This window comes from Balaenoptera borealis, assembly GCF_965194805.1.
Source record: "Balaenoptera borealis genome assembly, chromosome: 11".
In the NCBI taxonomy this organism is placed as follows: Eukaryota; Metazoa; Chordata; class Mammalia; order Artiodactyla; family Balaenopteridae; genus Balaenoptera; species Balaenoptera borealis.
In genome coordinates this window covers 111,517,332-111,545,101 of record NC_138868.1, presented here as the reverse complement: position 1 = coordinate 111,545,101, position 27,770 = coordinate 111,517,332, and the positions used below count along the sequence as shown (strand labels likewise).

The 27,770-nt window shown below is 50.7% G+C and overlaps 1 protein-coding gene across 7 annotated transcripts in view; it reads left to right on the top strand.

The window, feature by feature from the left end:
• SPATA19 (spermatogenesis associated 19) overlaps positions 1-27,523 on the top strand; it is a 33,794-nt gene extending 6,271 nt beyond the window's left edge. For 2 of the 7 annotated variants that reach the window (XM_082342611.1, XM_082342610.1), the window contains exons 2-8: positions 11,317-11,426; positions 12,375-12,702; positions 12,871-12,927; positions 13,420-13,512; positions 13,691-13,782; positions 16,447-16,524; positions 25,335-27,523. In XM_082342611.1, the coding sequence (XP_082198737.1) occupies positions 12,625-12,702; positions 12,871-12,927; positions 13,420-13,512; positions 13,691-13,782; positions 16,447-16,524; positions 25,335-25,569 (633 nt within the window). In that variant the 5' untranslated portion in view covers positions 11,317-11,426; positions 12,375-12,624 and the 3' untranslated portion in view covers positions 25,570-27,523. Of the gene's footprint in view, positions 1-893; positions 1,219-9,931; positions 12,703-12,870; positions 12,928-13,419; positions 13,513-13,690; positions 13,783-16,446; positions 16,525-16,811; positions 17,258-25,334 lie in introns of those variants that run through there. The other 5 variants (XM_082342609.1, XM_082342608.1, XM_082342612.1 and 2 more) reach the window with 4 other exon arrangements.
• Positions 27,524-27,770: the final 247 nt, after the last annotated feature.

Genomic DNA, 27,770 nt, shown 5'->3' with positions numbered 1-27,770 from the left:
ATCTGGGCCCGGCTTGCGACTGAGGACAGTTTACGTTTGAGCCCCAGGTTTAGGGCAGGGCCCCAGGTTTGCCGCTAGACCGGGTTTACGACTCAGGGGGGTTGCCTTTGGGCCCCAGGTTTACGTCTCGGCCCGGTTTACGACTGGGGACGGTTTACGTCTGAGCCCCAGGTTTACGGCAGGGCCCGAGGTTTGCCGCTGGGCCGGGTTTACGACTCGGGGCGGGGGTGTGCATCTGGGCCCCAGATTTACATCTGGGCCTGGCTTGCGACTGAGAACGGTTTACGTCTGGGCCCCACGTTTACGGCAGGGCCCCAGGTTTGCCGCTGGGCCGGGTTTACAACTCAGGTGGGTTGCATCTGGGCCCCAGGTTTACGTCTCGGCCTGGTCTACGTCTGGGCCCCAGGTTTTCGTCTGGGCCTGGCTTACAACTGGGGACAGTTTACGTCTGGGCCCCAGGTTTATCGCTGGGCCGGGTTTACGACTCAGGTGGGTTGCCTGTGGGCCCCAGGTTTATGTCTGGGTCGGGCTTGCGGCTGGGGACGGTTTACGTCTGGGCCCCAGGTTTAGGGCAGGGCCCCAGGTTTGCCGCTAGACCGGGTTTACGACTCAGGGGGGTTGCCTCTGAGGCCCAGGTTTACGTCTGGGCCCGGCTTGCGACTGGGGATGGTTTACGTCTGGGCCCCAAGTTTATGGCAGGGCCCCAGGTTTACCGCTGGGCCGGGTTTACGACTGGGGGCGGGGTGCATCTGTGCCCAAGGTTTACGTCTGGGCCCGGCTTACGACTGGGGGCGGTTTACGTCTGGGCCCCAGGTTTACGGCAGGGCCCCTGGTTTACGTCTGGTTCCGGCTTACGACTGGGGCGGTTTACGTCTGGACCCGTGGTTTATCTCTGGGCGTGGTTCATGACTTGGTGGGTTCATGCCTGGGCCTGGTTTACGGCTGAGTGTGTTTACGTGTGGACCCCAGGTTTACGACATTGGTGGTGTTACGATTGGGGCGTTTAGTCTGGCCCCGGTTTCATGGGTGCTACCAGCGGCCACCTCTCTACCACCTGGGCCTGGTGGCCCCACTCTTACGCCCAGGAGGTAACCAGTGAAGAAAGAGTCTTTCAGCGACCACCAGCTCTAGGGCGCAGGAGCCTGGTCTTCCTGGGCAAGAGGGCTCCCCCCGTCTGGTCACAGCTGTCCCTGAGGGCGAGGGCACCGGAGGCTGAAGGTAACTCTTCGCGGGGCCTTGGGCGAGCGGGCACCATGCTCAGCCCCCCGCCCGGCTCCGTGGCACTGCTGTGTGTACGTGCAGTTGAACCTGAGCAGCTTGGGTGCAAAGTGTTCGGGTCCACTCACGTCACGGGTTTTCGGTAGACACGTTCTGTGGTAGCACTGCGTGATTCTAAGTCATCACACATCACACAAGACGAATTTGACACGAACATAGGTATCAGTATGAAAGCTTCTAGGAAAAGACATGAGGCTGTCTTCATGGCCTTGGGGTAGGATTTATTTTCTTAAGCGTGAAACAGAAGCGTAATATAAAGGACATCGTTGGTAAATTAATAACAGGGTCTGGGCCATTAACAGTTTCTGCCTGAACTGGGCTGTTGCAGTTTTCCATGACCTTAGCCACAGGCCATGACGGTGCTCAGAGACACTCTGGTGGCTCTGCTGCGCTCCATCATACTCTTCCTCACCCCAGGCAGTAGGATAACTCCCTGCTTGGTCTCTAGATTCAGAGGCACATGAGGAGCCCAAGGTGGCCGGGCAACAGTATTAGGTACCATTTCCATGGAGTCCTTCTGTTTCCCGGTGAAAGCTGCCCTCCCTTTGGAACTAAGGTCTCTGGACCAGAAGGGCATAAGATCGTGGGGACAGGAAGAAAAAACTTTGCTGGTGGGTCACTAGGGGTAATAGTGCATGGTGCCACTGCCGTTTCCGCCCCTTGATTCCTGGACCCCTGAACCCTGATCATGGGAGGAATAACGATACACTGGGTATTGGTGTAGGACATGTACCGCTTCTCGGAGAACATTGTCCCAGCTCTGCAAGGTGTTGCCACCTTGATGGTGCTGTAGTTGAGTCTCCAAAAGGCCGTTCCGCTGTTCTAGCAAGTCAGCTGCTACAGGATGGAAGGGAGTGTGGTGAGGTGAGTGCTAGAATAGGCCATGGCTGCACTGCAAGTGCCGTAAGGCCCCTCGATCAGAAGCAGTGCTGTGTAGAGCACCGTGAGAGGAGATAAGGCATCCAGTAGGTTCACTGGTGGTACTTTGGCAGAAGCACTGTGTGGAGGGAAGGCAAATCCACAGCCAGAGTGAGTGTCTATTCCAGTAAGAACGAAATATTGTCCCTTACATAATGGACGTAGGCCAGTGTAATCAACCTGCTGTGCGGTAGCTGGCTGCTCGCCCCAGGGAATGGCACTATGGCAGGGGCTCAGTGTTGGTTTCTGCTGCTGGTAGACTGGGCACTCGGCAGTGGCTGTTGCCAGGTCGGCCTTGACGAGTTAAGTCCATGTTGCTGAGCCCATGTATCACCTCCATCCCTGCCACCAGAGCCCCTTTGTTCATGAGTCCATTGGGCAATGACGGGGGTGGCTGAGAAAAGAGGCTGCCTGGGAGCCACAGGACGGGTCATCTTGTCCTCTTGATTAATAAAATCCTCCTCCACTGAGGTCACCCTTTGGTGAGCAGTCACATAGGACACAAATGTCTTCATGTGTTTTGCCCGTTCCGAGAGGTCTATCCGTATACCTCTTCCCCAGACCTCCTTGTCACCAGTTTTCCAATTATGTTCCTTCCAAGTCCCTGACCAGCCAAACCATTGCCCCCAGCCCATGAATTAGTATACAACTGCAGGTCTGGCCACTTGTCCTTCCAAGCAAAGTGCACGACCAGGTGCACTGCTCCAAGTTCTCCCGCTGGGAGGATCTCCCTTCACCGTGTTCTCCTGGAGAGGGCTGCAGTGCTGCAGGTGCCCACTTTCAGGTGGTGCCTGCGTATCCTGCAGAATCATGTGTGAATCAGGCCTGTCTTCTCTCCCTCTGTCGACTGATCGTAGGGAGCTCCCCAGGAGGCCATTGGTGCAGACTGGGAGAGAAGGCAGTGTGGCAGGAGTGGGGACCATGGACATTTGGGCCACGTAACTCTTTTGTGCCGTCAGGGCCTGCCTGGGCCTGATCTCAGTGATATCACTTCCATTTACTGACGGGGTGCTGCTGTGCGTGCCCAACTTTATGGCTTGGTGGGTCAGACAACACCCAATTCCTGAGGAGCTCAGGTCACATGGTAACTTGGTGGTCCATGGTTAAGCATTCAGTCTCTACTGGGGCCCAATAGCAAATCAAAAGCGGTATATCAAAAGGAGAGTAGCTGTCCATAGACGATGGCAGAGCTTTGCTGCCAAATCCTAATGGTTCCCGCTGTGACTTACCTGTAGGGGCTGCCAAAGGTTCCAGATAGCATCCCTATGTGCCACTGATAGTTCAAGCACCATTGAACTACTGGGTCACATGGCCTAAGTGGCAGAGCTACTTCTGGGGGTTTTCACTAACAGGCACTGGGAAAAAAGTGCTTGCCAGATAAATTTCTACATATCTGGTACAAGGGAATGTGTTAATTTGCTCAAGCAGTGAAACCACATCTGGAACAGCAACTGAGTTGGAGTCCCCACCTGGTTAACTTTACAGTAATCCACTGCCAATCTCCAAGATCCATCTGTCTTCTGCACAGACCAAATAGGCAAGTTGAATGGGGATGTGGTGGGAATCACTGCTCCTGCACCTTTCAGGTCCTTCGGGGAGGCATTGATCTCTGCAGTTCCTCCAGGAATGTGGCATTGCTTTTGGTTTACTGTTTTCCTAGGTAGAGGCAGTTCTAGTGGCTTTCACTTGACCTTTCCTACCGTAATAGCTTTCACTCTGCAGGTTAGGAAAGCAGTGTGGGGATTGTTCCAGTTGCTCATTATGTCTATTGTCATTTTGCATTCCGGAAGTAGAGAAATAACCACAGAATGGGTTCAGGGACTCACTGGACCCACTGTGAAATAGACGTGAGCTAAAACTTCACTGACCACCTGACCTGCGTAAGCCCTGACTCTGACTCAGGGACCACAGTAACTTTCTGGGTCTCCTAGAATTAGTATGAGTTCAGAGTCAGGGTGCAGTAATCCCCGAAAAGTTTAACTTCTTTCCATCCAGGCACAGTCACCCTGGTAAAAAGCTGTAAGTCCCTTTGAGGGGGGCCAGGAGAAAGGTTAACAGTAGGCATGTTTCGTAGTGTAGTAGGGTCCTTCCTCAAGGGGATCTGGCCTCTCCGTAATTCAAGGAGTTCTGGGTCTGTACACTGGCTCAAATCAGAATTGGTCAAAGGGCCATGGCTCTGTTTTTATGATTCAAGTTGACTTCTGTTCACTTGACCTAAAATTCTCCCACTTAAATAGATCAAGCGAGAATTTAGTGGACCGCCAATCTATTTCACATCTAAGGATACCATGAGCAGCTAGCCAACACCATAGGTCTCTGTAAGTCAAGACTTTTTATTACTGCTTTCACTCAGCTGTCCATTACAGTAATCACGCCCACCTTGCCTCTGATGATTAAGTGTTGCCACTTGGCCCCTGCTACTCAGGATCCAAGTACCCCATTGCATTTAGATCCCCCCAATTCAGTGGCAGCAGTTGCCACTGTAATTTCTGACCTACAGAGAAGTGTGACCTCTGAGCTCTTCGAGGATGCTGGAGCTCCCCTCAGATTTATTCCTCACAGTGATGGTGAAAGGTGTGTCCTCTGGATCCCCAAGGGTGGGTGAGCATGTCTTACACGATAAGTACACTCGAGCATTCCAACCTCCCTAAACCTTTGGATACCTTTCTCTAAAGCACACCAAAGCAATTCTGGCATTTCAAATTCATTGAGTGTAGGTCACCTGCTGGTCCATGTTTCAACCAAACAAACTGTTAGAACGCTTTCTAACTCCTCAAGCTGTAATATTAAATGAGAATCTGCTCAGTGGACCCACATCAATAAATTGGTCCAGATCTGACTTTAGGTTCCTTCCACCATCATCTTAGACCCTTAATATTCACCCACACACTCTCCCCAGATTCATATATGTAGAAGTTAGAAAAATCACGTTGTTCTTTGAGAGTGTAGTGCAGCTCCTCGTGGGACACACTTTGTCCCTCACCTGTTAAGGACCGCTGAGTGCAATTATAAATGTAAAAGCCAAGAGGGGTAGTGGGGACGGGTCCTGCGGAGAATCAACAGTGTCTTGCAAGGCAAGTATCTTGGGTTAGGCCATTACAGTTTCCTGAGGCAAAGCAGGATTAATCTCTTCAAACTTGGTGAAAGCACTGCTTCTGCTGGCAAAGAAGACTCAGCAGAATGTCAGGGTTCAGTATCCCCAGCTTCATCAGGATCTGCACATACGTCCCCATTCCAGTCTTCAGGATCCCATTACTTCTCAATCAATACCTTCACGGTACCAGCAGGCACCTCGTGAGGTTGGAAATTCAACTTGTGTTGTAATTTAGCCACTTGCAAGGTGAGACTGTGGGTTTGGTTTAAGGTAATCTCAGCACTGTGACAGGAGATAAAGGTTTCTTTCAGGGAAGCTATTGAAACTTGCAGGTCATTTATGCAGTGCTTAAACTGGGAATCTGAATCCCTAAGCTCATCCTTTTCTTGCCCCACTTTGTCTACTGTAATTAGGCGCAGCCAGTCAAACTTATTATACTTGTTAGACAGAAATGTTCTAAAGTATCGAATTCAGAGTCACCTAGAACCTTACCTCTTGTAAGTATTTGATTAGGAGGATCCAATATTTATATTATGAATATCTCTATTACCACATCTTGTTATGGAAAATGCTTTCTGGAGAACCAATTCCAGAAACCCCAGAGCCAATTCAGAAAACATCCTTAGAATTCTGTTCTTCTAGAACTATTCTTGGTACTAAAGTCCGTATTATTCACGCTTCTCTAGAGAAACAGTCAATAGGATAGCTATGTCATCTTTGTACCTATATCATCTATTTACCTGTCTCTCTACCTGCGGGACTTATTTTAAGGAATTGACTCGTGAGTGTGGAGGCTGGCAAGTCCACGATCTGCAGGGCAGGCCCACAGATTGGAAACTCAGGCAGAATTTCTCCATTGCATTCTAGAAACAGAATTTATTCCCAAAGCAAACACAAGGGGGGAAAATGAAGATTGCATTAGACATCAGTGAAATAGAAAACCAAAAAATAACAGAGGAAAAAAAATAGGGAAAAGCAATGTAAGCAAAAGGTGGTCTTCAAGAAGATTAACAACAATAGTAAACACAAATACTTAGCTATGATGAGCAGGAAAAAAGAGAGAAGACACAAATTGCCAAAATCAGAATTGAAAGAAGGAACATCACCATTGACCCCATGGTATTAAAAAGGCTCTGTGAGAATACTATGAACAGCTTTGTGCCAACAAACTAGACAACTTAGAAAAAATTGATTTATAGCTTCAAAACAATGCCTATCGAAATTCCAACAGTATGTTTTAAAAAAGTAATTGGTAAGCTAATTTTAAATTCTACATGGAAATTCAAAGGACCTAGGATAGCCAGAAAAAAAAAAAGAGAACTTATACTACTTTGTCTGAAAACTTACTATAAAGCTATAATTATCTAGACAGTGTGGTACTAGTGTAAGGCTAGGCATGTAGGTCAATGGAACAAAATTGAGATACAGAAATAAACTCTTATGGTCAATTGAATTTCCAGCAAAGCTGCCAAGGCAGTTTAGTGGGAGGAAAGGATAGTCTTTTCAGCAAATGATGCTGGTATAATTATATATTTATATGCAAAACGATATATTCAGATCCTTCCTCATGCTATACACACAAAAAATAGCTCAAAGTGGATCATAGGCCTAAATATAAGAGTTAAAATTATAAAACTTCTGGAAGAAAACATAGGGAAAAGGTCCTCATGACCTTGTAGTTCTTAGATATGACACCAGAAGCATACTCCATCAAAAATGTAGAATTTGATTTTATCAAAAGTAAAAGCTTTTTCCTTTCAAAAAAAAAAAAAAAAGAAAGAAACTATTAAGAAAATGAAAAGACTAGCTACAGATGGGGAGAAAACATTTGCAAATCATATTTGATAAAAGACTTGCATTCAGAATATATAAAGAACTTAAAACTCAACAAAAAAGAGACAAACCTAATTTAAAAAATTGAATAGATATTACACCAACTAAAGTATATGTAGGGACTTCCCTGATTGTCCAGTGGTTAAGACTCTGCACCCCCAGTGCAGGGGGTGCAGGTTCAATCCCTGATCAGGGAACTAAGATCCCACATGCCGTGTGGTGTGGCCAAAAGATTAAAAAAAAAAAAAGTATGTAGATAATAAACACATGAAAAGATTATTGACATTATAAATGATTAGGAAAATACAAATTAAAACCAAATGATATACCTCTTTACACACCAACTAGAATGGCTATGATTTAAAAAGACAGACAGGGATTTCCCTGGTGGTGCAGTGGGTTAAGAATCTGCCTGCCAACGTAGGGGACACGGGTTTGAGCCCTGGTCTGGGAAGATCCCACATGCCACAGAGCAATGAAACCTGTGCACTACAACTACTGAGCCCAAGTGCCACAACTACTGAAGCCCGCACGCCTAGAGCCCGTGCTCCGCAACAAGAGAAACCACTGCAATGAGAAGCCCACACACTGCAACGAAGAGTAGCCCCCGTTCGCTGCAACTAGAGAAAGCCCGCACGCAGCAACGAAGACCCAACGCAGCCAAAAAATAAAAAAATAAATTTATAAAATAAAAAGACAAATATGAGTGTTATGAAGATACAGAGAAATGCAAACTTTCATACATTGCTGGTGGGAATGTAAAATGTCACAGCCTCTTTTGAAGAAAGCTTGATGTTTCTTAAAAAGTTAAATATATACCAAATATTTAGATGTTTAATATTATCCATCTTTTGCAATCTCTTTCCAAAAATATAAGAGAAGGGAACATATTCCAACTCATTCTATGAGGCCAGTATTACCTTGATACCAAACTAGACAAGACCATTACAAGAAAATAAAACTATAGGCCAATAGCTCTTATAAATCTAGGTCTAAAATCCTCAACAAAATACTAGCAAACTGAATCCTGCAACATATAAAAAGAATTATATACAAGTGGAATTATCCCAAGAGTACAAGATTCATTTAACATCGGAAAATCAAAAATTAATAAAATACACGATATTAATAGAGTGAAAGACAAAAACCACATGATCATCTCAAATGCAGAAGAAGCATTTGGCAAGATCCAATGCTTTTTGGTGAGAAAAACACTCAAAATCTAGGAATAGGAAGGAAAAGTCTTCAACCTGATAAAAGGCATCTACAAAGACCCCTCATTTAATGCCATACTTAATGATAAAAGACAATGCTTTTCTCTTAAAATCAGGAGCAAGAAAAGAATATCTACTCTCTCCACATTTATTTAACAATGCATAGCTGGGGCAGTTGTGCAAGAAAAAGAAAAGGCATCCAGATTGGAAAGGAAGGAAAATTATTTCTATTCACAGAAGACATGATCTTGTATGTAGAAAATTCTAAGAAAACCACTAAAAACTGTTACAAACAATGATTTAAGCAAAGTTATAATATACAAGGTTAATACTTAAAAATCCACTATATTTCTATATAGAAGAAATGCCAAATTCAAAAATGAAATTAAGAAAATTCCATTTACAATAGCATCAAAAAGAATAAAATGCTTAGGGATAAACCTAACAAATGAAGTACAAGACTTGTACGTTGAAAACTACAAAACTTCAATGAAAGTAATTAAAGAATATATAAATAAATAGAAAAACACTCCATGTTCTTGGAATGGAAGATTGTTGTGAAGATGACAGTACTCTGCAATTGATCCACAGATTCAATGCAATCCCTATGAAGATGCCACAGGCTTTTTTTTTCTTTTTGCAAAACTTGACAATTCTGATCCTAAAATTCAGGTGGAAATGCAAGGAACTCACAATAGCCAAAATAATCTTAAAAAAGAGAACAAAGTTGGAGACTCACACTTCTCAATGTCATAACATACTAGAAAGCTATAGTAATCAAGACAGTGTGGCATTGACATAAGGATAGATACATATATCAATGGAAAGGAATTGACTGTCCAGAAACAAACCCTTACATTTATAGTTAATTAATTTTTGACAAGGGTACCAACACAGTTCAATGGAGAAAGTACTTCTTTTCAACGAATGGTGCTAGGACAACTGGATTCCACATGCAAAAGAATGAGATTGGACCCCCACCTCACACTGTATATAACTGAAAATAGACCAAAGACGTAAATGTAAAAGCTACAGCTATTAAACTATTAGAAGAAACAAAGGAATAAATCTTCATGACCATGGGCTAGGCAACAGTTTCTTAGGTATGGCACCAAAAGCACAAGCAACAAAAGTAAAAATAGATAAATTGGACTTCATCATTTTGTGTGATAAATGATGACTTTATTGATCACTTTGTTCTTCAAATGATATCAAGAAAGTGAAAAGACAGCCCATAGAATAGGAGAAAATATTTGCTAAGCATGTATCTGGTAAGACGCTTGTACACAGAATATATAAGGAACTCTTACAACTCAACAATAAAGGACAATTAAGTCAATTGTAAAATGGCAAAGGATTTGAATAGACATTTCTCCAAAGAAGATACACAAATGGCCGATAAGCCCATGAAAAGATGCATGGCATCATTAATCATTAGAGAGATACAAATCAAAACCACAATGGGTACCACTTCATAGTCACTAGAATCTCTCATATCAGAGTGACAGGTGCTAACAATGTTGGCAAAGATGTGGAGAAATTGGAACTCTCATGTAGTTCTGGAGGGAATGTGAAATGATGCTGCCATTTAGGAAAGATTTTGACAGTTCCTCAAAAATAGAGTTACCATATAGCTCCAATGCATAATGCCATTAATCACTTAATTAAGTGAAAAGTAAACTATTCCTGATTAGCATTATAACTCCAATCATTTGTCTAAACTTTAAAAGAGTGACAGTAACAAGTGTTGGCAGAAACGTTAAGTAACTATTACAGGCAGTAGTTGGTACAACCGCCTTGCAGTACTCTTTTTTTTTTTTTAACATTTTGTGAGAATTTGTTTTTATTTTTATTCTTTAAATGTTTTGTTTATTTATTTGGTTGCACCGGGTCTTAGTTGCAGCAGGTGGGCTCCTTAGTTGCGGCTCGCTGGCTCCTTAGTTGCGGCAGGCGGGCTCCTTAGTTGTGGCATGTGAACTCTTAGTTGCGGCATGCATGTGGGATCTAGTTCCCTGATGAGGGATCGAACCTGGACCCTCTGTATTGGGAGTGCAGAGTCTTATCCATTGCACCACCAGGGAAGTCCCCAGTGCTCTTTGTTATATACTAGTACCAAATATATGTAAAGCCTATGACCTAGCAACTCTGCTCTTTGTTATGTATATGTACAGAAGATTTAGTGCTTATGTCAAGGAAAAGATAGGTAAAAGAATGTTCGTAGCAGCATTACTTTAAAAAGCGTCAAACTAGATATAACACAAATGTCCATCAGTTGTAAATTTGATAGATAATTTGTGTTATGGTAATACAGTGGGATACTAGGCAAAACAGTTATGGTGATAGATGTCAAAATGTCGGTCCCCTTGTGGGTCTGGGGGCCTGTTGGGGTGCTGGAAATGTTCTATATTTTGATCTGGGTGGTGGTTAAACATGTGTATGTGTGTGCGTGTGTGTATATAAACACATATGTGTGTGTGCGCATGTGTGCACACATGCTTAAAATTTTTTTCTGAGCTGTGAATGTATTTATATATTTTACTGTATGCATTTCATAACATAGTAATAAAATGTGAGAATAGATTTATGTATGTGTTTCATTTTGGAAACATAAACACAGATGCACAGCCTAGAAACTTATGAAAATCCTTCTGAAGAACAAAGTTGAAGAGACGGAAGGAGATGGAACTTCCCTGAGTTTGTCTTTTCATGTAGTTTTAAATTTTGAATAACATTGATGTTTTAAGTATTCAAACAATAAAATTACATCAGTAAGGATGGAAACAGTTTTTAGGAGATAGTAGCAGAAACAGAGGTGTTGATGAGTAATTTCATCTGCTGGTTTACAGCTTCCAGTCTCCCTTGGCATTGGTTTGGGGTCATATGACTAATACTGGCCAAAAAGCTTTAAGAAGAAGCCTTTGGGCTGGAACAGAAGAGGTGATTTTATTCCTCCATGTGTTCCCTTCCTTTGCTTGGCAGTCACAGAGGTCACATCCTGACAGCATGGAGCCAGAGGACGGATTCATCCCTGTATCTCTAAGTCACCACATGGAGCACAGCTACCCTGAACTTGTGTTTTGAGAGTGAGAGTGAGTCTCAGCTTTCATTTGGGGACTTGTTTGTTGCCTTGGCATAGCCTAGAGAAGATGTAAAGTTGAGATGATTTGTTGAGAGTGAGGAGATATAGTGGCTATTTTAGGAAAGTTGGGGAGAGTGAGATAAAGGTTTTCTATACTCTTCAGAAGAATCAGAATAGAACATTTATAGACTATTAGAGCTGGAAGAAAACTGGAGACATTATTCTTTTCTTTTCATTTTGAAGACAAAGAAACTAGGACCAGAGGGACTAATGATTGGGTCAACATCACATAACAAGTTAGTGGTGGAGACAGGATTACAACCCTCATTTCTGAGACCTTGAGAACAGTCTCAGGGTTAGGCTACAACTACTTTTGAGAGCAGCTAAACATTTGCTTTAGGATATTGTGAACTTCACTTCCCTGGTGAAGGTTCTGGATGGGAATAGCAGCTGAGCCCCTGTCAATTGTTTGCCCCCAACTGTGAAGTCACAACAGAATCCCCCTTTCATTTCCACTTAACTGTCCTTCCACCTAGGCAGTCCACCATGGGTGACTTGGGAAAATCAGGAAATATGCTTCACAAGAAATGGCACTTGCACTTTTTACCCTTTACCTCTTATTGTTTGGATTATTTTTTGTGATTTGAATTACTTGTGTAAACAAAGTAGACACAAAAGTAAAATGTCCTTGTTGAGAGTTTTGTTCCTCCATCTTTGATGTTTTCTGGGTGGACAGGCCCTTTCTCCCCACTTGTAAGAGGAAGAATAAGAAAAGCTGTGGCATGGTTTGAACGAATGTCTAGAGGGCCCAGGTTATTTTGTTACAAATTTATTCTTTTGACTATAAAATCTCTTCCTGCTTAGCAGTGCTCAAGAGTGGGTGACCAGCCATAAGCCTCCCCTGCCCTCCAAAATTTCTGTCTTTGATTCAGTAACTTACCCCTTGTATCTTCCTCAGGCTCATATCCTGACTGCCCACCTCCCACCTCCATTTCTGAGCTGTGGCCATCACTAATGTGGACACTTCCTCACCTTTCTTTTCTACCTCCACTCTGACCCTGGGGATTAAAGGAGGTCATTGTCACATCATCATTGGCCAGCCAATCAGGTGGGCACCTCCCTCCGAGGACGTCCTTGTGCCAGAGGAGTTCTCAGCCTGCTTCAATGGAAGGAGGGAGCCACGAAGGAGGCCTGGCATAAGTCCAAAGATGATAATTACAACATGGATTGTGTACATTCTCGCCCGGAAAGGTGCCGGGTTCCCCTTCCCACCAAAAGTCAGTTCGGTAAGTGGGGCTGGAGGTAGCCAGGTGGAAAGTGTGTCAGGTGTCGTTTCCCCTCTGAGCCCCTGCTGCACTTCTGGAGAGAAGCTCTCACACTGCTAACTGTGGATAATGGAGGAGGGGCTGGGTCTCTCTGTATTCTGAGGGCATCGACTTACCACTTTGTTGCAGGACGTGGAAGTTGTGGAGAGCGAGGCTGTGTCTGTAGTACAGCACTGGTTGAAAAAGGTGAGTGAGATTCCTCTGGGACTCGGGGTACCACAGATTGTAGAGAGCTGGCCTCAGTGGGTGCAGGGAGCTGGACGTCCCTCCCCCTGCACCCAGGAAACCCAAGCTCATTGCCCACCAGCCTGCCTAGAGCCGTGTCTGATCCACCACATGTCCGGAAGGACCCGGGCTGTCCCCTCGCCAGAGACGGGCTGGCGTCACCACCAGCCCCACCCTGCTTCTCAGGCACACGGGAGGGGAGGGGGTTTCAGATGCGTGGCCCCGCTGCAGGGTGTCTCAGGAGGACCTTGGGCCCATGACTTACTGAGTCCCTGGAATTCCACAGGAAGGTAGCAGTAGACAAGCTAATTGCAGGAACTGTGCGATATAGCGTGTTTGTGTGGGCACGCATGTGTGTGTTGTGATGGGGAAGAAGAAAAGGGAAAAGGAAGAGGAGGGAGAATTGGGGCCAGATAGAGTGACACTTTCTGAGGGAAATTGCTTGCCTTTCAGACTGAAGAAGAGGCTTCCCAGGACATAAAGGAGAAGATGTCCACCAACTGCCCTCCCACGCATGGCCAAGATGTACATGTGACCAGAGACGTGGTAATGGAACCTTTGAGCTGCCCATCCTGGGGGGGGGAGCGAGGGGAGGGGAAGGGGGAGGCGGGTCCTACCGCAAAGGGTCCTGGGCAAGTGGGCAGAGCTTGTCCAGGCTGGGCTCCACCCTGGCCGTGGAGTCCTTGCTGGGCAGTAACCACTGGACTCCACCCGGATTTCCTAGGTGAAGCACCACCTCTCAAAGTCTGATTTGTTAACAAACCAGAGTCAGGAGGTCCTGGAGGAAAGAACAAGAATCCAGTTCATAAGATGGAGGTAAAGCATCTCATCTGCCCCGAGCTAGGCACACTGTGGGGAGGGGGAAGCAGAGAAGGCACAAGCCCCCCTCTTCGGGATTACTGGCCAACCCAAACCCACGGCTCTCCTTCTCTAGAGACGTCGACTCCTTTGACTGAGTTTTTCAGCCTGACTTTGGGGTCTTTTTTTTTTTTTTTTGTCTGCGTTAAGTCTTCGTTGCAGTGTGCGGGCTTCTCATTGCTCATTGCGGTGGCTTCTCTTGTTGCGGAGCACGGGCTCTAGGCGTGGAGGCTTCAGTAGTTGTGGCGCCCAGGCTCAGTAGTTGTGGCTCGCAGGCTCTAGAGCGCAGGCTCAGTAGTTGTGGCACATGGGTTCAGTTGCTCCGCGGCATGTGGGATCTTCCCAGACCAGGGCTCGAACCTGCGCCGCCAGGGAAGCCCTTACTTTGGGGTCTTAAGGGAATATTTTTGCTATCTTGAAATCCCAGCTCATTGCTAAATTTTAAAATGACTAGAGGGGTTGGAAAACTGGGCTTGCTTACCATTTCTTAAGCGCTTCTGAATAAATTTCAGATTTCTGTTGTTTTTGCACTTGATTTGTTCAGAAGTGGCTGCACTTTAAAGAGATAAAAGAAAATAAGCTCGTAAAGTGCAAAAGCCAAAGCCCTCGTCTTGGGCAGAGGTGAGAGGAGGTTTCTCGGCCCCGAGCCTAGAATTCTGTGCTCCACAGTAGCTGCTTTGTCAGCCCCAGCCTGCACAGACCATCTACACCGCCTCTCCTGGCTCTGAAGGGCAAGGCTCCAGGCAGGGGAGCTGGGCCTGGAACCTGGCTCACTGCCTCGGCACACGCTTCCCTGCCTCCTTCTGGGATGCATGTTCACTTGGGTCTCTTTTCCCAGTAGAGTCATTGTGGGATTCCGCTGGGCTTCCCCCCGCTGTGAAGGAGCCCTCTCTCATCTCTGGACTTGGCTTCCTTCCTGTGTCCCCATCGCCAGCTTTACTCTCTCCTATCAAGGAAGATATGTTTCTCAAGAAATGTGTTTTTGCTTCAGGATGTACAGTTTTCCTGTGTTTACCCCTTCCAGTGGCATTAGCATTTTAAAAGAGGATTCAAATGCTCAAGAATTGCATAAGAGGAGTGGTCTAATTTGAAGCCTCCCTGGGAAAGGTTTTTTTTGGACGGGAAGCCGGCCAAGGTCGCCCAAATCATGAACGTTGGTGACTGTCCCCCGTCCACCGCCCTGCCTGTGGGAGGCTTGTCCTCCCCCAGCCTGGCCACGCCACCAGCTCCAGCTGTTGCAGTTTCTTAAGGGGTTTGGATAATACGAACATCACCCTCTGGTATTTTTTAGAGCTTGGCTGTGTAGCGTAAGTAGGTTAAAGCTTTGGAGACATGGGACAGAAATCAGTCAATTATCTACATACAAGTTTTCCACTCTGGATATTCTGTGGAGATTTTAAACCAATAAACTCAGCCTGGTTCTCCCTCCGATCCGCTGATTTTGGTATCCTCCTATTAGTTTCATGAAGTACGTAGTCAGGGTTGCATATCCCTTTATTAAGCACCACTGAATGCTCATTTATATGGTAGATGTGTACTGGCCACCTGATGTTTGCTAGGGCCTCTGGAAGAGAGAACAACATAAACCAAGTTCCCCATTTGAAAGGATACAAGTGACCTGGGTGGAGAAGCATGTGAGCCCTGAAGGACATGTTGGGGACACCACTAGGAGGGCACAGTAGGGGCCCGGGCTGCACAGGTTCTCGGCTTTGCTGCCTAGGCTTCAGAAGGGTTCCTAGCAGGACGTTCACCTGGGCTGACCTGTGTCTGGGCAGGGACTGGACACACAGGAGCCCGAGCCAGGTGGGGCCTTCCACACGGGCAGGAGCCTGGCACCTCGGCCAACCCCGTCCAGTCCTCTGTGTCCCCTTCTTCTCGGAGGCGTCCCCCTGTCCCCTCAGGCCCTCTGTCCTTGCTTCTCTCTCTCTCTGGGCACTGACCAGCTCCATCTTCTACGAGCCACGTTCTGGAGCACGTTTGGGCTGCGGGTCCTCACAGGCGGTATCAAAGCTAAATTCACAGGGAAAACCCCAGAGCACCTAGAGCAAGGCATTACCCAGAAGGCACTGTCAGGAATGGGGGAGTCCAGTGGGCAGGCTGCTTTTCCTGGAGTGGAGGGTTTGTGAGGGTTTGTTGGGATGTGGAGTTGGGAAGGGCATGAAGTGGACCGTGGTGAGGAAGGCAAGTCCAGAACAGTGAAATAAAACAAAAACAACAGCAGCAAAGAGGAGCCTGCAGCTTCTTTGTGACAGAATGTTCTAGAAGGATCTCTGAACCATAGTGACTGTGGCACAATGCTGATGAGAGAGAGCTGGTGACAAAGCTGGAGAGGAATTCAGACCCGCTCTGTAACTCTAGCAAAGGCGCGTAACTTCTCCGTCTCCTTGACTCTCCTTAGGACCATTTGCTACCTGCCCAGGATCGTTGGGGGGCTCAGGGGTACTTGGTTAGTAAAAAGAACGCTTTGTGTTACTGGTACAAGGAGGGTGAAGGTGCAGCTCAAAAGCTCATGGCGACAGGGTCAGAGCTATGGTCCCCCATGATTCCAACCCTGGAGGTTCCACGGTGACTGGTTAGTAGAGAAGGAACCCGGGAACCCCAACGTCTGATGGTGTTTTGCAGCCATACCCGTATCTTCCAAGTGCCAAGCGAGGTGAGAAATGATGCCATGCGAGAACGGATAGAGCAGGTGAGACGAAGGTAAGCGTTCGAGACGAGTTGATTTCGGTTCCTAACTGGGGGCAGGTGGGTGGAGCGCTGCTGGCCTCTCCGTGGGTCTTCCTTAGCTCCAGCCCTGGGCCCGGCCAAGCCAGGGGCCCTTCTGGGCTGAGCGCCTCTTCCCAGGACTCAGGTCCTGGGCCCAGGCTCGGGCTGCTGCCCCACCCGGCCCTGTGCGGCGGTCTGGGTCTGTCCTCTGGGGGGGGGGCGGCTCTGCCACCCTGTGGTCTCCCCCCTGCCTCTCCTCTCCTCTCCTCTGTCCCCTGCAGCATATGCCATCTTATGGATGAAGCATCTCAGGAGCTTCACAGGAGAAATTCCTACTCAGACTGCTGAGAGCAGCAGGTGAGAGGGCTGACAGGTGAGGGGCCGGGCCGAGAGGGCGGCCTCCCTGGGCAGGGAGCCGGCACACTGGGTGGGGCTTGAGAATACCAGCGAGGGCCTGCACCTGGGCCACTGGGGGTCGGGGAGCAGGCAGCTGCCTGAGGCTCCTGCCACGCCTCTCAGATTTCCAGAAGGACTTGGAGTCAAGGTCAGATTTGCGTCTCTGACTCTTCACTGTGGGGTCTCAGACCGGTGCTTCTCAGTTGTCCACGGGCCCAGGGGTCTCAGGGGATGTGCGGTCGAGGCTGCGATGGCACCTGCAGCTCTGAGTTGCTAGAGCTGTTGGGCGTAGCCGCTGCTGGTCTGCTGGCCCCTCTCTGAGTCACAGGGTCACACGGCACTGGGGTGGGAGCGAGGGCGCACAGGTTTTGGCCCAGCCCCCGATCAGAGCCGTGACCTTGGGTCGTGTGGCCTCTCGGCCTGCACGCAGTACCAGTGGTCACGGCAGTGGCTGTCCGTGCTGCTGTGGAAGGTGGCGTGCCGAGGCCAGGAGATGCCTCTCCAGGAGGCCTCTGTCCGGGAAAGGTTGCTGCACCCCTGCCACGCAGGAGAGACCATGCTGATCGTCGTGGCGGCTGGCGGGGGGGCCAGCAGCACACTTAGAGGAGGGCCGTGAAGGTGTATGCTGGCATTTATTGAGCACTTGCTGTATGCCAGTTCTGCACAAGGCGCTTTGCCTAGGTTTCTCATCTGACCCAGATGACTGTAAGAGGAGGGTGTGGTGGTGCAGCTGTACTCACAGTAGAGATGAAGCCACCCTGGGGAGCAGATGCTGGCTTTCTTCCAGCTCCAGCGTGGGTGATTGCTTCATGCCCTGGTGCCTGTTTCCTGACTTTAGGACGTTGCTTTGTGGACCGTGGGGTCCAGCACGTGGCAAGCGCTGTGTCAGTGGTTTGCTAACGTCAGCAGGGACGAGGAGTCGGGGGTGCCTGCTGGCACCTCTGTGTTTGAAGGTGCAGAGCCAGGCTCCCGTACCAGCTCTGCCTGACACACCACCTCTCCTCCTCGTGGGTCTTCCCGCTCCTGCATCCTGCTCTGTGAATGTCGAGAGCAGCGGGCTTAAGGAGGCATCGCCAGCCCTGCCTGTCAGCCTTCACACATTTCCGTGATGCACCCCTGGGCATTTCCCTGCCTCCCAGGTTGATGCCCTTCAGGGTCGAGGAGCAGCCTGTGTCGGAAGGATGTCCACCCGACCTTGACCTGAGGAGTTACCACACCTGGGCAGAGAGAATCCAGTGGGTGAGCCCTTCCTTGTGACAGTGGCAGCACTGGAGTCTTCTTGCTGAACTGCTGATAAAGAGATGCACTGTTTAACCACCATCCCGGCCTCTGGTGTGAGTGCTTTGCCATCGTTCATTCATTGGACCCTGAGCACCTCACAGGCTTGCCTCTGGGGACGCAGGCTCTCAGCCTTGTGGGGAGACAGCTGACAGGCCCCTACCATTGTGTGAAGCAGGCTGTGCTGGGGCTCCTGGGGTGTTAGGGGCAGGGCTGTGCTGGGGCAGGAGGACTTCCTGGGGGAGGTGTGGCGTGTCTGTTTCACTCAATTATTTTATGTTCATTTACTCCTCCTCTAGAGCACTTCCTTTCCTTATGTAGACCCATGTTTCTGACCTACATCCTTTTCCCTCCTGAAGAACTGTTAATATTTCTTGAAAGGCAGGTCTGCTGGCAACAGTTTCCTTTGTCTGAGAAAGTATTTCCATTTCATTCTGAAGGACAGCTTTGAAGAGTACAGAAGTCTAGGGTTTTTTGTCTTTTTTTTCCCCCCAACACTTTGAATATTTTGCTCCACTCTCTTCTTGCTGGCATGGTTTCTGAAGGGAAGTTGGATGTGTTTTTATCCTGCTCCTCTCTGGGTAAGGTCCCCCCACCCCAGCTTTCAAGGTTTTTTTGTGTGTGTTTGATTTTCTGCAGTTTGAATATATGTTCAGGTGTAGATGTTTTGGTGTTTATCCTGCTTGGTGTTTTGAGCTTCCTGGATTTGTTGTTTGGGGTCTGTCATTAATTTTGGAAAATTCTCAACTATTATTACCTCAAATATTTTTTCTGTTCTTTTTGTTTCTTTCCTGGTGTTCCCATTACTCAAATGTTACACCTTTTGTAATTGTCCCCCAGTTCTTGCATATTCTCTTCCACTTCTTTTCATTCTTTTTTTTTTCTCTTTGCTTTTCCATTTGGAAAATTCCTATTGACATTTCTTAAACCTCACTGACTCTTTCCTTGTCCATGTCTAGTCTGCAGATGAGCCCATCAAAGGCATTCTTCATTTCTATTTCAGTGTTTCTTATTTCTGGCATTTCCTTCTGATTCTTTCTTGGGGTTCCCATCTCTCTACTTATGTTACCCATGTGTTCTTGCATGGTGTCCACCTTTTCCACTAGAGCCCTTAGCCTATTTATCAAGGTTGTTTTAAATTCCCAGTCTGGTAATTCCAACCTCTCTGCCATGTCCGAGTCTGGTTCTGATGCTTGCTGTGTCTCTTCAGAATGTATGTTTCACCTTTCATCATACCTTGTAGTTTTTTGCTGAAAGCCAGGTAAGATGAATGAGATAGAGGAACTGAGGTAGGCAGGCCTTCAGTGTGAGGTTTTTTTTTTTTTTTAAATTATTATTTATTTATTTATTCATTCTTGGCTGTGTTGGGTCTTCGTTTCTGTGCGAGGGCTTTCTCCAGTTGTGGCAAGAGGGGCCACTCTTCATCGCGGTGCGCGGGCCTCTCACTGTCGTGGCCTCTCTTGTTGCGGAGCACAGGCTCCAGACGTGCAGGCTCAGTAGCTGTGGCTCACGGGCCTAGTTGCTCCGTGGCATGTGGGATCTTCCCAGACCAGGGCTCGAACCCGTGTCCCCTGCATCGGCAGGCAGGTTCTCAACCACTGCGCCACCAGGGAAGCCCAGTGTGAGGTTTTATACTTATCTGGTTAGGGGTCAGGCTGTGTTTACTCCTTCCAGCAGCTGTGGTGTCAGAGGCTAAAATTTCCTTTCATGTCCTTGCTTTTTGTCTTTGGGTTTCCCTAGAGATTCCTCCTTAAATAGGGCCTGAAGCTTGCAGTTCTTTGAGGTGTAATCCCCTCTTACTTTACAGGAGCCCTGTTGATGTGGTGAGGTGTGAGGGGCAGGGAGGGGAGCATCCTGTAATCCTCTAACTTGGTCTTGGTCTCAGTTAACCTGTGCCCCTGGCCTGTGACCTTCACATGTGTTTCTCAGCTCTTCCCCCACTCCTACCTCAGGAGGGACGGGAAAGCGGGAGGGGGCTACAGTTGAATATTTTCCTTCCCTCGGCCAGGTAGGCTCTGGCAAAATAGTTTTCCTTGAGAGCAGGCCTTTGTTAAGGAAAACAGAATGCTTAAGACATATTTCAAAATGGCTACTTCCCCCTCCTCTTGCTGGGAAATGGGGGTGGGGGAGGTTTCTCTGATCTTTCACTATGAGAACCTGGTGGGGCTCCTTAGGTCCTTCCTAGGACTGGCCTCCTGGACTCATTAACTCCCAAGCCTGTCCACACTGAGTTACCAGCACTCCATCAGCTATAGTTTAAGCCTGGCTCCCTGGCCCTGGTTCCTTGAGGTTCTGCTCTGGTACATTGTGAGTCTCTGTATCCACCTGTCTGTCTCTCCTGGTTTCAGGTCAGCGGTTTACCCCGTGACCTTAGTTCTCTGATGGATCTGGGAAGAGTTGTTGCTCTTCGGTTTATTCAGCTTTTTTTCTTATTGCGAGGATGGGTGAGGACTTCCAAGCTCTTCACACACAGACCAGAGACTGGAGATATCGTTCTCACATTTACTGAGTGTCTAGTAGAATAACACCAGTGTTTGGTGACCTCTTACCACGTACCAGGGACTGTAAGCGCTTAACCCAAGCAGCCCTTTGGTGTAGATACTTCTGTTATTAGCGAGGAGGCCACGTAAGACCAAGAGGTGGTTACCTTGACCAGAGTCACTTTGTGATTGAGGAGTGATGGAGCCCAGCCTGGCCTTCTGGCTCCAGGCCTCCTTTCTCAGCCACTTTGTGTGTGGGCCCTGGGCTGGGCTGGGCTGGGCTGGGGAACATGCGGTAAACAAAACCCCCGTCCCTGTCCTGGTGGAACTTTTGGTTTGACAGGGGAGACGAGTTTTAGACTACATTAGTCACAATTTTCACAACTACCATAAAGGAGAAGTACTATATATAATGGGAACTTGCCCTGATCGGAGAAGAGAGCTGAATCATCACCTCATTTTGCAGATGAAGAACTGGAAGTTCAGAGAGGTTCAGTGGCTTTCCTGATGCCACGCAGCCATTAGATGCATGGCCAGGATTGGAATGCAGGCCGTCTCAGGCCATACCTCTGTGCAGTACGCTGGGGTGAGGGGTCGTTTTGGTGGACAGTAGTGGTGGTGGTGGTGACCTTGGCCAGCCCGACACGGTGGAGGGGAGGGGGTGGAGGTAGGACGGGTCCTTAGCCACCTGCCCCGCTATACCTGGAGGTCCGGAATGCCTGCACTTGCTTCCCATCGCCGTCCCCTCCCAGCTTCCCTCTGCCTGGTCGTGTAGCCGGGTAGGGGAGCGAGAAGAGCGGCAGTAGGACTGGCCAGGCAGGGGCTCCAGGACAGGAGGAAAAGCAGCAAGGCTGCTCTGGCTGGACAGGAGCGGAGGAGAGGGGCACAGGGGAGGGAGCTGAGCGGGGCCCGGGCCGGGCCACGCGGGTGGGAAGCAGAGGTGGGAAGCGCAGGAGTGTTACCTGTGGAACCGGGCTGCGGTGCAGGATGGGGGCGGGGGTCCCAGGAGGGGTCCCCAGGGAGCGAGGGGACGGGCTTGAGACAGGACGGAGGTGAGCTGGTGATGGTGGCACCTGCAGAGCGGGGAAGGAGGCACGTGGGGACAGCTGGCGACAGGGGTGCACTGCCCAGGAAGGGGTCTCATGGGGTGGGCTCAGCTTGGGGCCTGAGGTGGCCTTGCAGGTGATGTCCAGCAGGTGGATGGACAGACAGGGCCAGGCTGGAGGGGTGGCCCCTGAGAGTGCCCGGGGCAGGACCAGGCTGACCTTTGTGGGCAGGGCTGCAGTCCAGACCTCGGCAGGAGGATGGAGGCAGGGAAGAGGTCCACGGGCCACTCTCTGCAGTCCCAGAAGCTCTGCCCTCCCGACCTCTCCTCACGCTCCTGGGGAGGCGCCAAGAGACGCTCAGCTGGCCAGGCCTCTCAGCCTCAGGCTCCTGGGTCACAGTTCCGTGAAGGGACAACACCTGCTCCACAGTCCAAACTGAGCGCCAGTTTTGCCGGAAACCACCAGATGGTGCCATTTCCATGCAAAAACTGGTTTCCTGAAGGTGAAGCCTGTGTGCGCCGCAGGGTTTAGGTTTTATCGCCACGTGGGAAGCGTGAGCAGGTGGGAGGCCTTTGAGCATCTTAGTTTAATGGTGACTACAGTTCACGTCCACATCCGTGAACTATGGTAGGGCCACAACTCAAATGAAGCGTCCCGAGCGTTTACATGCAGCCGCGAGCGGCTCCCCAGGCGAGCATTCTGTCGCGTCCTCAGGGGCTCAGGGTGGTGGAAGGCCGACAGGCACAGACATAACGCAGGGTTGCGTGAGCACAGACGGGAGAGCAGAGGAGGGAGTGGTCTCTGCTTGAGAGAAGGTGTGGACTTCCCTGCGAGGGGACATTGAGCAGAGGCTTCTCCAGGCTCTGGCAACGAGGAGGGGTCTTCTAGGCAGGGGACATCCCTACGGGAAGGTGTGGAGGACAGTTAGGGACGCGGGCCTGGCCCTGAATGTTTGGAAGGCGGGGTGTGGTGGAGATCATGGCGGGAGAGGAGGCGGGTACCCTACAGGTGTGCGCCAGAGAACCCCGTGGACCCTGCCAGGGTGCCCGAGGAAAGGAGCCGGCGTGCGTGCTGGCCGGGGGCGGGCGGCGTGCGCTCGGCTGCAGCTTCAGGCACCTGGAGGAGCAGGGGCGCTGTAGCCCCCGGGAAGGAAGGGAGACCGCAGTCCTGGGCCCGGCCGGAGGTGACAGTAAGGAGACGGCCGCCCTCACGCTCAAGCGCCTGGAGTGTGGGGAGCGAGGGACCCGCGCTGGTATTGTAGCCGCGGCTCCTCCAGACCCTGGGTGGAAATGAAATCATTAAGTGGCTCAGATGGAGTTTTGTTCTGTGCGTGATTAACCCCAGGAGGGGAGTTTGGGAACAAATATGCCTCCTCTACCTGTATTACAGGGGGACTGAGCCACGGTAAATTAAAAGAAAATCACTGGCAAATTTGGGACCAGTCAGCTGTGACCAAGCCATTTGTGTAGTTAAATGAAGCTGAAAGAGCTAATAAAGGCTTTATGGGTCATGGATCCTTCTGTGTTTTCAGACCCACGCACAGGCGAGTCAGGTTGGCCCCTCGGGTGGGTGAGGTTTGCCAGCTCCGCGGGCTCTGGAGGCCTGCCTTGGGGACCAGCTGGACCCGGGGACGCCCCACGCCCTGGGAGGGGCCTTCTCTGGGCCCGTGTGCCGACTGAGGAAAGGTACTTCCTCTGGCCTTGAGCTCCCTTGGGGTCTGGGGAGAGAGGCGTCCGGCTTGGCCTGCTCCAGGCGGGAGGGTGGTGTGGTGTCCTGTGTCCAGCAGAGGGTGCTGTTGCCCTGGTGTTGCCAGCTGCCGGTCCCTCGATGGTGCCTCTGGCCACACTGTCCACCACGTAGGGCTCACCGGCTCCCAGCACCTCCGTTAGCGCCCGCACTCAGCTCCTCCGCCCACTCGGGGCCCCTTGTTTGGGGAGCAGGCAGAGGACCTCAGGCCTTAGTTTTACGGGGGAGGAGGCCCCTTGCTCTGTTTGGCCACAGGCAGAGGCAGGAGGAGGGCGGTCACCTTCCTAGCCCACAAAGCCCAGTCCCTGCCTGCACGCCACTCGGGGCTTCCAGGACCCCCTTCACGAGGGAGGGATGGGGGCTACGCAGGGCATAGCAGCCAAAGGAAGGAGCGTCACTGCAAACAGTGCTGGGGCTTTGGAGTCCCTTTTCAGGGCCTAAGTCCTGTGTCCGCTTTGTGCGAAGCTGGTGGGCGTCAGAATCCCACCACAGTGCCAGGGCACTTGTTAACGATGGAGATGGCTGAGCGCCACCCGACTCGTTTTACTGGGTGGCCTGGGGAGGGAGCCCAGGAACCTGCATTTTTATGAGGCCCATGCAGGTTGTTCTGAGACAGCTGTCCTCGGGCCCTTTGTTGGCAGAAGAGAACCTGGGGACTCCTGGGTCAGCCTGGGAGGGAACGTGCTGCTCTCGTTGCTGCCTCCTCTACCCGGTCTTCGGAAGCGTCTTCGGCCAATTAGCTCGTGACCACCCAGCGGAGTCCTGCTCTGCTTTGGTCCCAGAGTTAACAAAAGGGAGAGAAGCAGAGAGACAAGTCATGCAGAGCGTGGTTCCCGCGGGGCCCTCTTCAGCTCTAGTCCCTTCCACGCCCTCACTTTCCTGCCTGTCTCACCTTTCATCCCCCCCATCCAGGGCCCCTTAGGTTTCTAGTGCTTTCTGAGTTCTTCCTGGAGGGGGTTGTCTCTGCTTCCTGCAGGGGAGACGTCCAGCTGTCAGCCTGGGGTGTGTGCGTTTCTCTACGTGGGTCTCCTGCCATCAGGACCAGTGAGGCCTTGGGAAGCAAAGGGCGCACCCAGGTGCTTTCCTTGGGGCTGACACTGTTTTGGCTGCCTTTTATGGGGCCATTGTCAGCTCTCGGGGAGGGGTGGGGGCAACAGCATTGAGTGTGTCCCTGCCCTGCCTTTGCTGGCTGTGTGGCCATGGCTGAGCCCTTTAGCTCCTCCAGCCGTGGGCTGTCCCCTCTGTCAGGTGCGAGTGTCCCTCTCAGGGTGGCGGTATCAGAGGTGGCAGAGCCAGCACACAGTTTGTGCTGTCTGCCCTCCTGCCCCTCCCTGCCCTCCGCTGCTCCAGAGTGCAGGAGTCCTCGGGCAAATCAGCCCGGGTGTCTACACCCGCTTCCCCGCACTGCTCTGGGGATGGGACTGTCGAACCGATGGTGGTCGCATTGTTGGAGCGGGGAAAGCAATTGTGATTTGATCGGTACTTTCTCCCCCTCTCTGCGCCTGGCCAGGACCCTGGGGTCCAGCTGGTCTTGGGTCTTGGCTCTGAGGCCTGTTCTTTATTCTGTGCTGGGTCCAGTCGCCTGGCCTTGGGAGCCATGTAGGAGTCCCTCAACAGGGTGCGTTGAGGGACTCGAAGGCTGGGCTGACTGTGGCCTTGGGCTCATGGGTAAAATGGGAGTCAAAGTAACCCTGAGCAGGGCCAGAGCAAGGCACGTGCAGCTTCTGACGGCGTCCTGCACGCTGCTGAGATCCCAGTGATGTGGTTACGATCAGTGCAGCACAGAGACAGTGGTCGCTTCCCCTTGCCTCCAGCTCTCAGGGGTCTTTTTCATCAGAAAAGCTGTGTTTCCATCTAGGCATCCACCGCCCTGGGCTTTGAAGGAGCGGGGAGAAGCCTGGGGGATGTCGTCAGTGACCAAGCGTAACTTCGCGACAGGCAGAAAGGCCCGCGAGAGGGGAGGAGGAAGCTGCACTGTGGGTCGAGGCGGCCTCCCTGCCAGACCCCCAGATCTGAGACCCTCCCAGCTTCAACCCCAGGACCCTCCAGGCTTTGCATCGGGAAGTTCGGTTTGGACGAACGTTCCTCGGTGAGCAGGTGGTGGGCAGGATTGTACGGATGTCATCCCCGTCTTCGGTTCGTGCCTTTCTTTACTTCCCAGAGTTATTGTGAACGATGAGGTGGGGCCTCCAGTTTCTCCTACTCCACGCCCCATGCCCATTAGGTCAGACCCAACCCTCCCAGACGGCGAGGGCCCTGCTTGTCCACACGCCAGTGGGCTGTCCTGCAGGCTTCATCCTCTCCTACGACTCGGTGTGGACCTTGTGTCTTCAGGCTGGAACGCCCCCCACCCCATTCCCTGTCCTGGACATTCCACTCGCCCTTTGAGGCCCAGCTCAAATGCCACATCCCCTGGAAATGTTTCCTCTTTCTCCTTGCTCCTAACTTGCCAATGGGATCATGTTCCATATCTCGCTATCTCTCTCTTTAGCATAATTTCTTTTCATACTGTATTTAAATTTTTTTTTTCATTTGTGGTCCTGTCAGACTTGCTAGATGGTAAGATTCTTTAGGGCAAGATTGATGTTTTGTTCATCTTCGGTGGGTGCCCAGTAGGGGCTGAGCTGAGGCAGTGCAGCCTAGCCGACCCCCTGGAGACGCAGACCCTGGCTGGCCCACACCCCGTCTGCGGTACTGACCCCTGCGTCTCTCCACGGTGCCCCTACCCACCACCGCCCCCGGGCGTGGAAGGTCTGACGTGCAGACCGTGGGCCTCCTCCCCGAATGGAATCTGTCACAGGCGCGTGAGGCCTGAATGAACCGCAGTGGAAGAAGCATCTCCCCAAGGTCACTGGGGTGAGGGTCCCTGTAGCGATGAACAGCCTTGGGGGCCGTCCTCTGGGATTGCTGTTTCCATTTGTCACTGAACACGAAAGGCCGTGTAAGGAACACAGGCTGACAGAACAGACGGGCATGAACAGCCCTCTCAGACTTCCTCCTCTCAGGGGCCTCTCTCGCTCTCTCTCCCTGTCACCTTCGGCATCACAGGCCCCATCAGGGTTCCTGCTCTGTAGCCAGGAGTAAGCCCTCTCCTGCTCTTCATGGACTGGGTACAGTGGAAACAGATACAGGCAAAGAGGCAGAAGAGTTCCCCAAAGAAGGACCCTCGGTGGGGGGTCTTGCGAGTTTTGGTTACTTGGTCGTGATCCCCTGAGCACGGGCCCAGTTCCCTCCCATCCCCCACCCTCGGCCACCGCAGGTGCTGCTGGGCGTGAGCGGGTGGCTGTGTGAGCGGCCTCCTCCATCACTGCGGGACGTCTCTGACCCTAGGAGGCCTCTTTGAATCGTATTTCTTAGAATTTAAGTTTTCCTGTGGTGGAAAGAACATCAAACTTGAAGTCCCAGCTCTGTTACTTTCTAGATGTGTCTAATCAAGGGCAAGTGGCTTAATTTCTCTGAGACTCATTTAAAACATTTAAAGAATACACACACGCGCACACACACACACGAGTATTGATTTCTGCTCTGCCTGTCCCATAGGGTGGTTGGGAGGTGGTTTGAAGACTGACGCTGGGCTCTGAGCTGCTGACAACAGTGTAGGCACCTTCCCGAGGACAGGGATGGCCGCCCTGTTCACAGCTGCCTCTCCAGCAACCAGCCGGGTGCTGGGCACGGGTAGGTGTTGATGAATGAACGAAGGCCTCGGAGAAGGGTCCAAGCTGGACGTGAGGCTGTGAACGTGGTGGGTGACGACAGGGAGGATGGCAGCTTGGAGTCCCTTTTTCAGGAGACGTGAGGACAGCTGGCTGGGGGACACTGTGTCTGGAGCGGACAGTGGGTGGGGTCCCGTAAGTTCCCCCAAGGCTTCAGCTGCATCCCCGTGCATCTCACTGGCCAGGAATGGCACAGGGGAATTCAGGTTCTGTGACTGTTGCAGGGCAGTGGGGCGGCTCGTCCCTGGGCCTGGCTGCATGGCTCTCCCCGCCCGGTGAGGTTCTGTTACAAGGACGAAGAGAAGCGGTGGCGGCTGGATGGGCGGCATGTAGCGTCTGTCTCGGGACCGGGAAAAGAGAGTGTGTGTGTCTGTGGCTACGGCCGCTCTCTGCAGGGGTGGGGGTGGCGCCGGGGCAGGAGTCTGCCCGCTTGTCCAGCTGTGGTGAAGGGGGAGCAGGGGGTGGCGGCAGGAACCCTGGCTGGTAGACAGCCGGCGGGGCTCTGGTTCCTCTCCCGCTGGAGGCTCATTTGTGACTTTGTGCTGTTGACTTCTCAGAGTCTTTATAAACTTTTACATTTT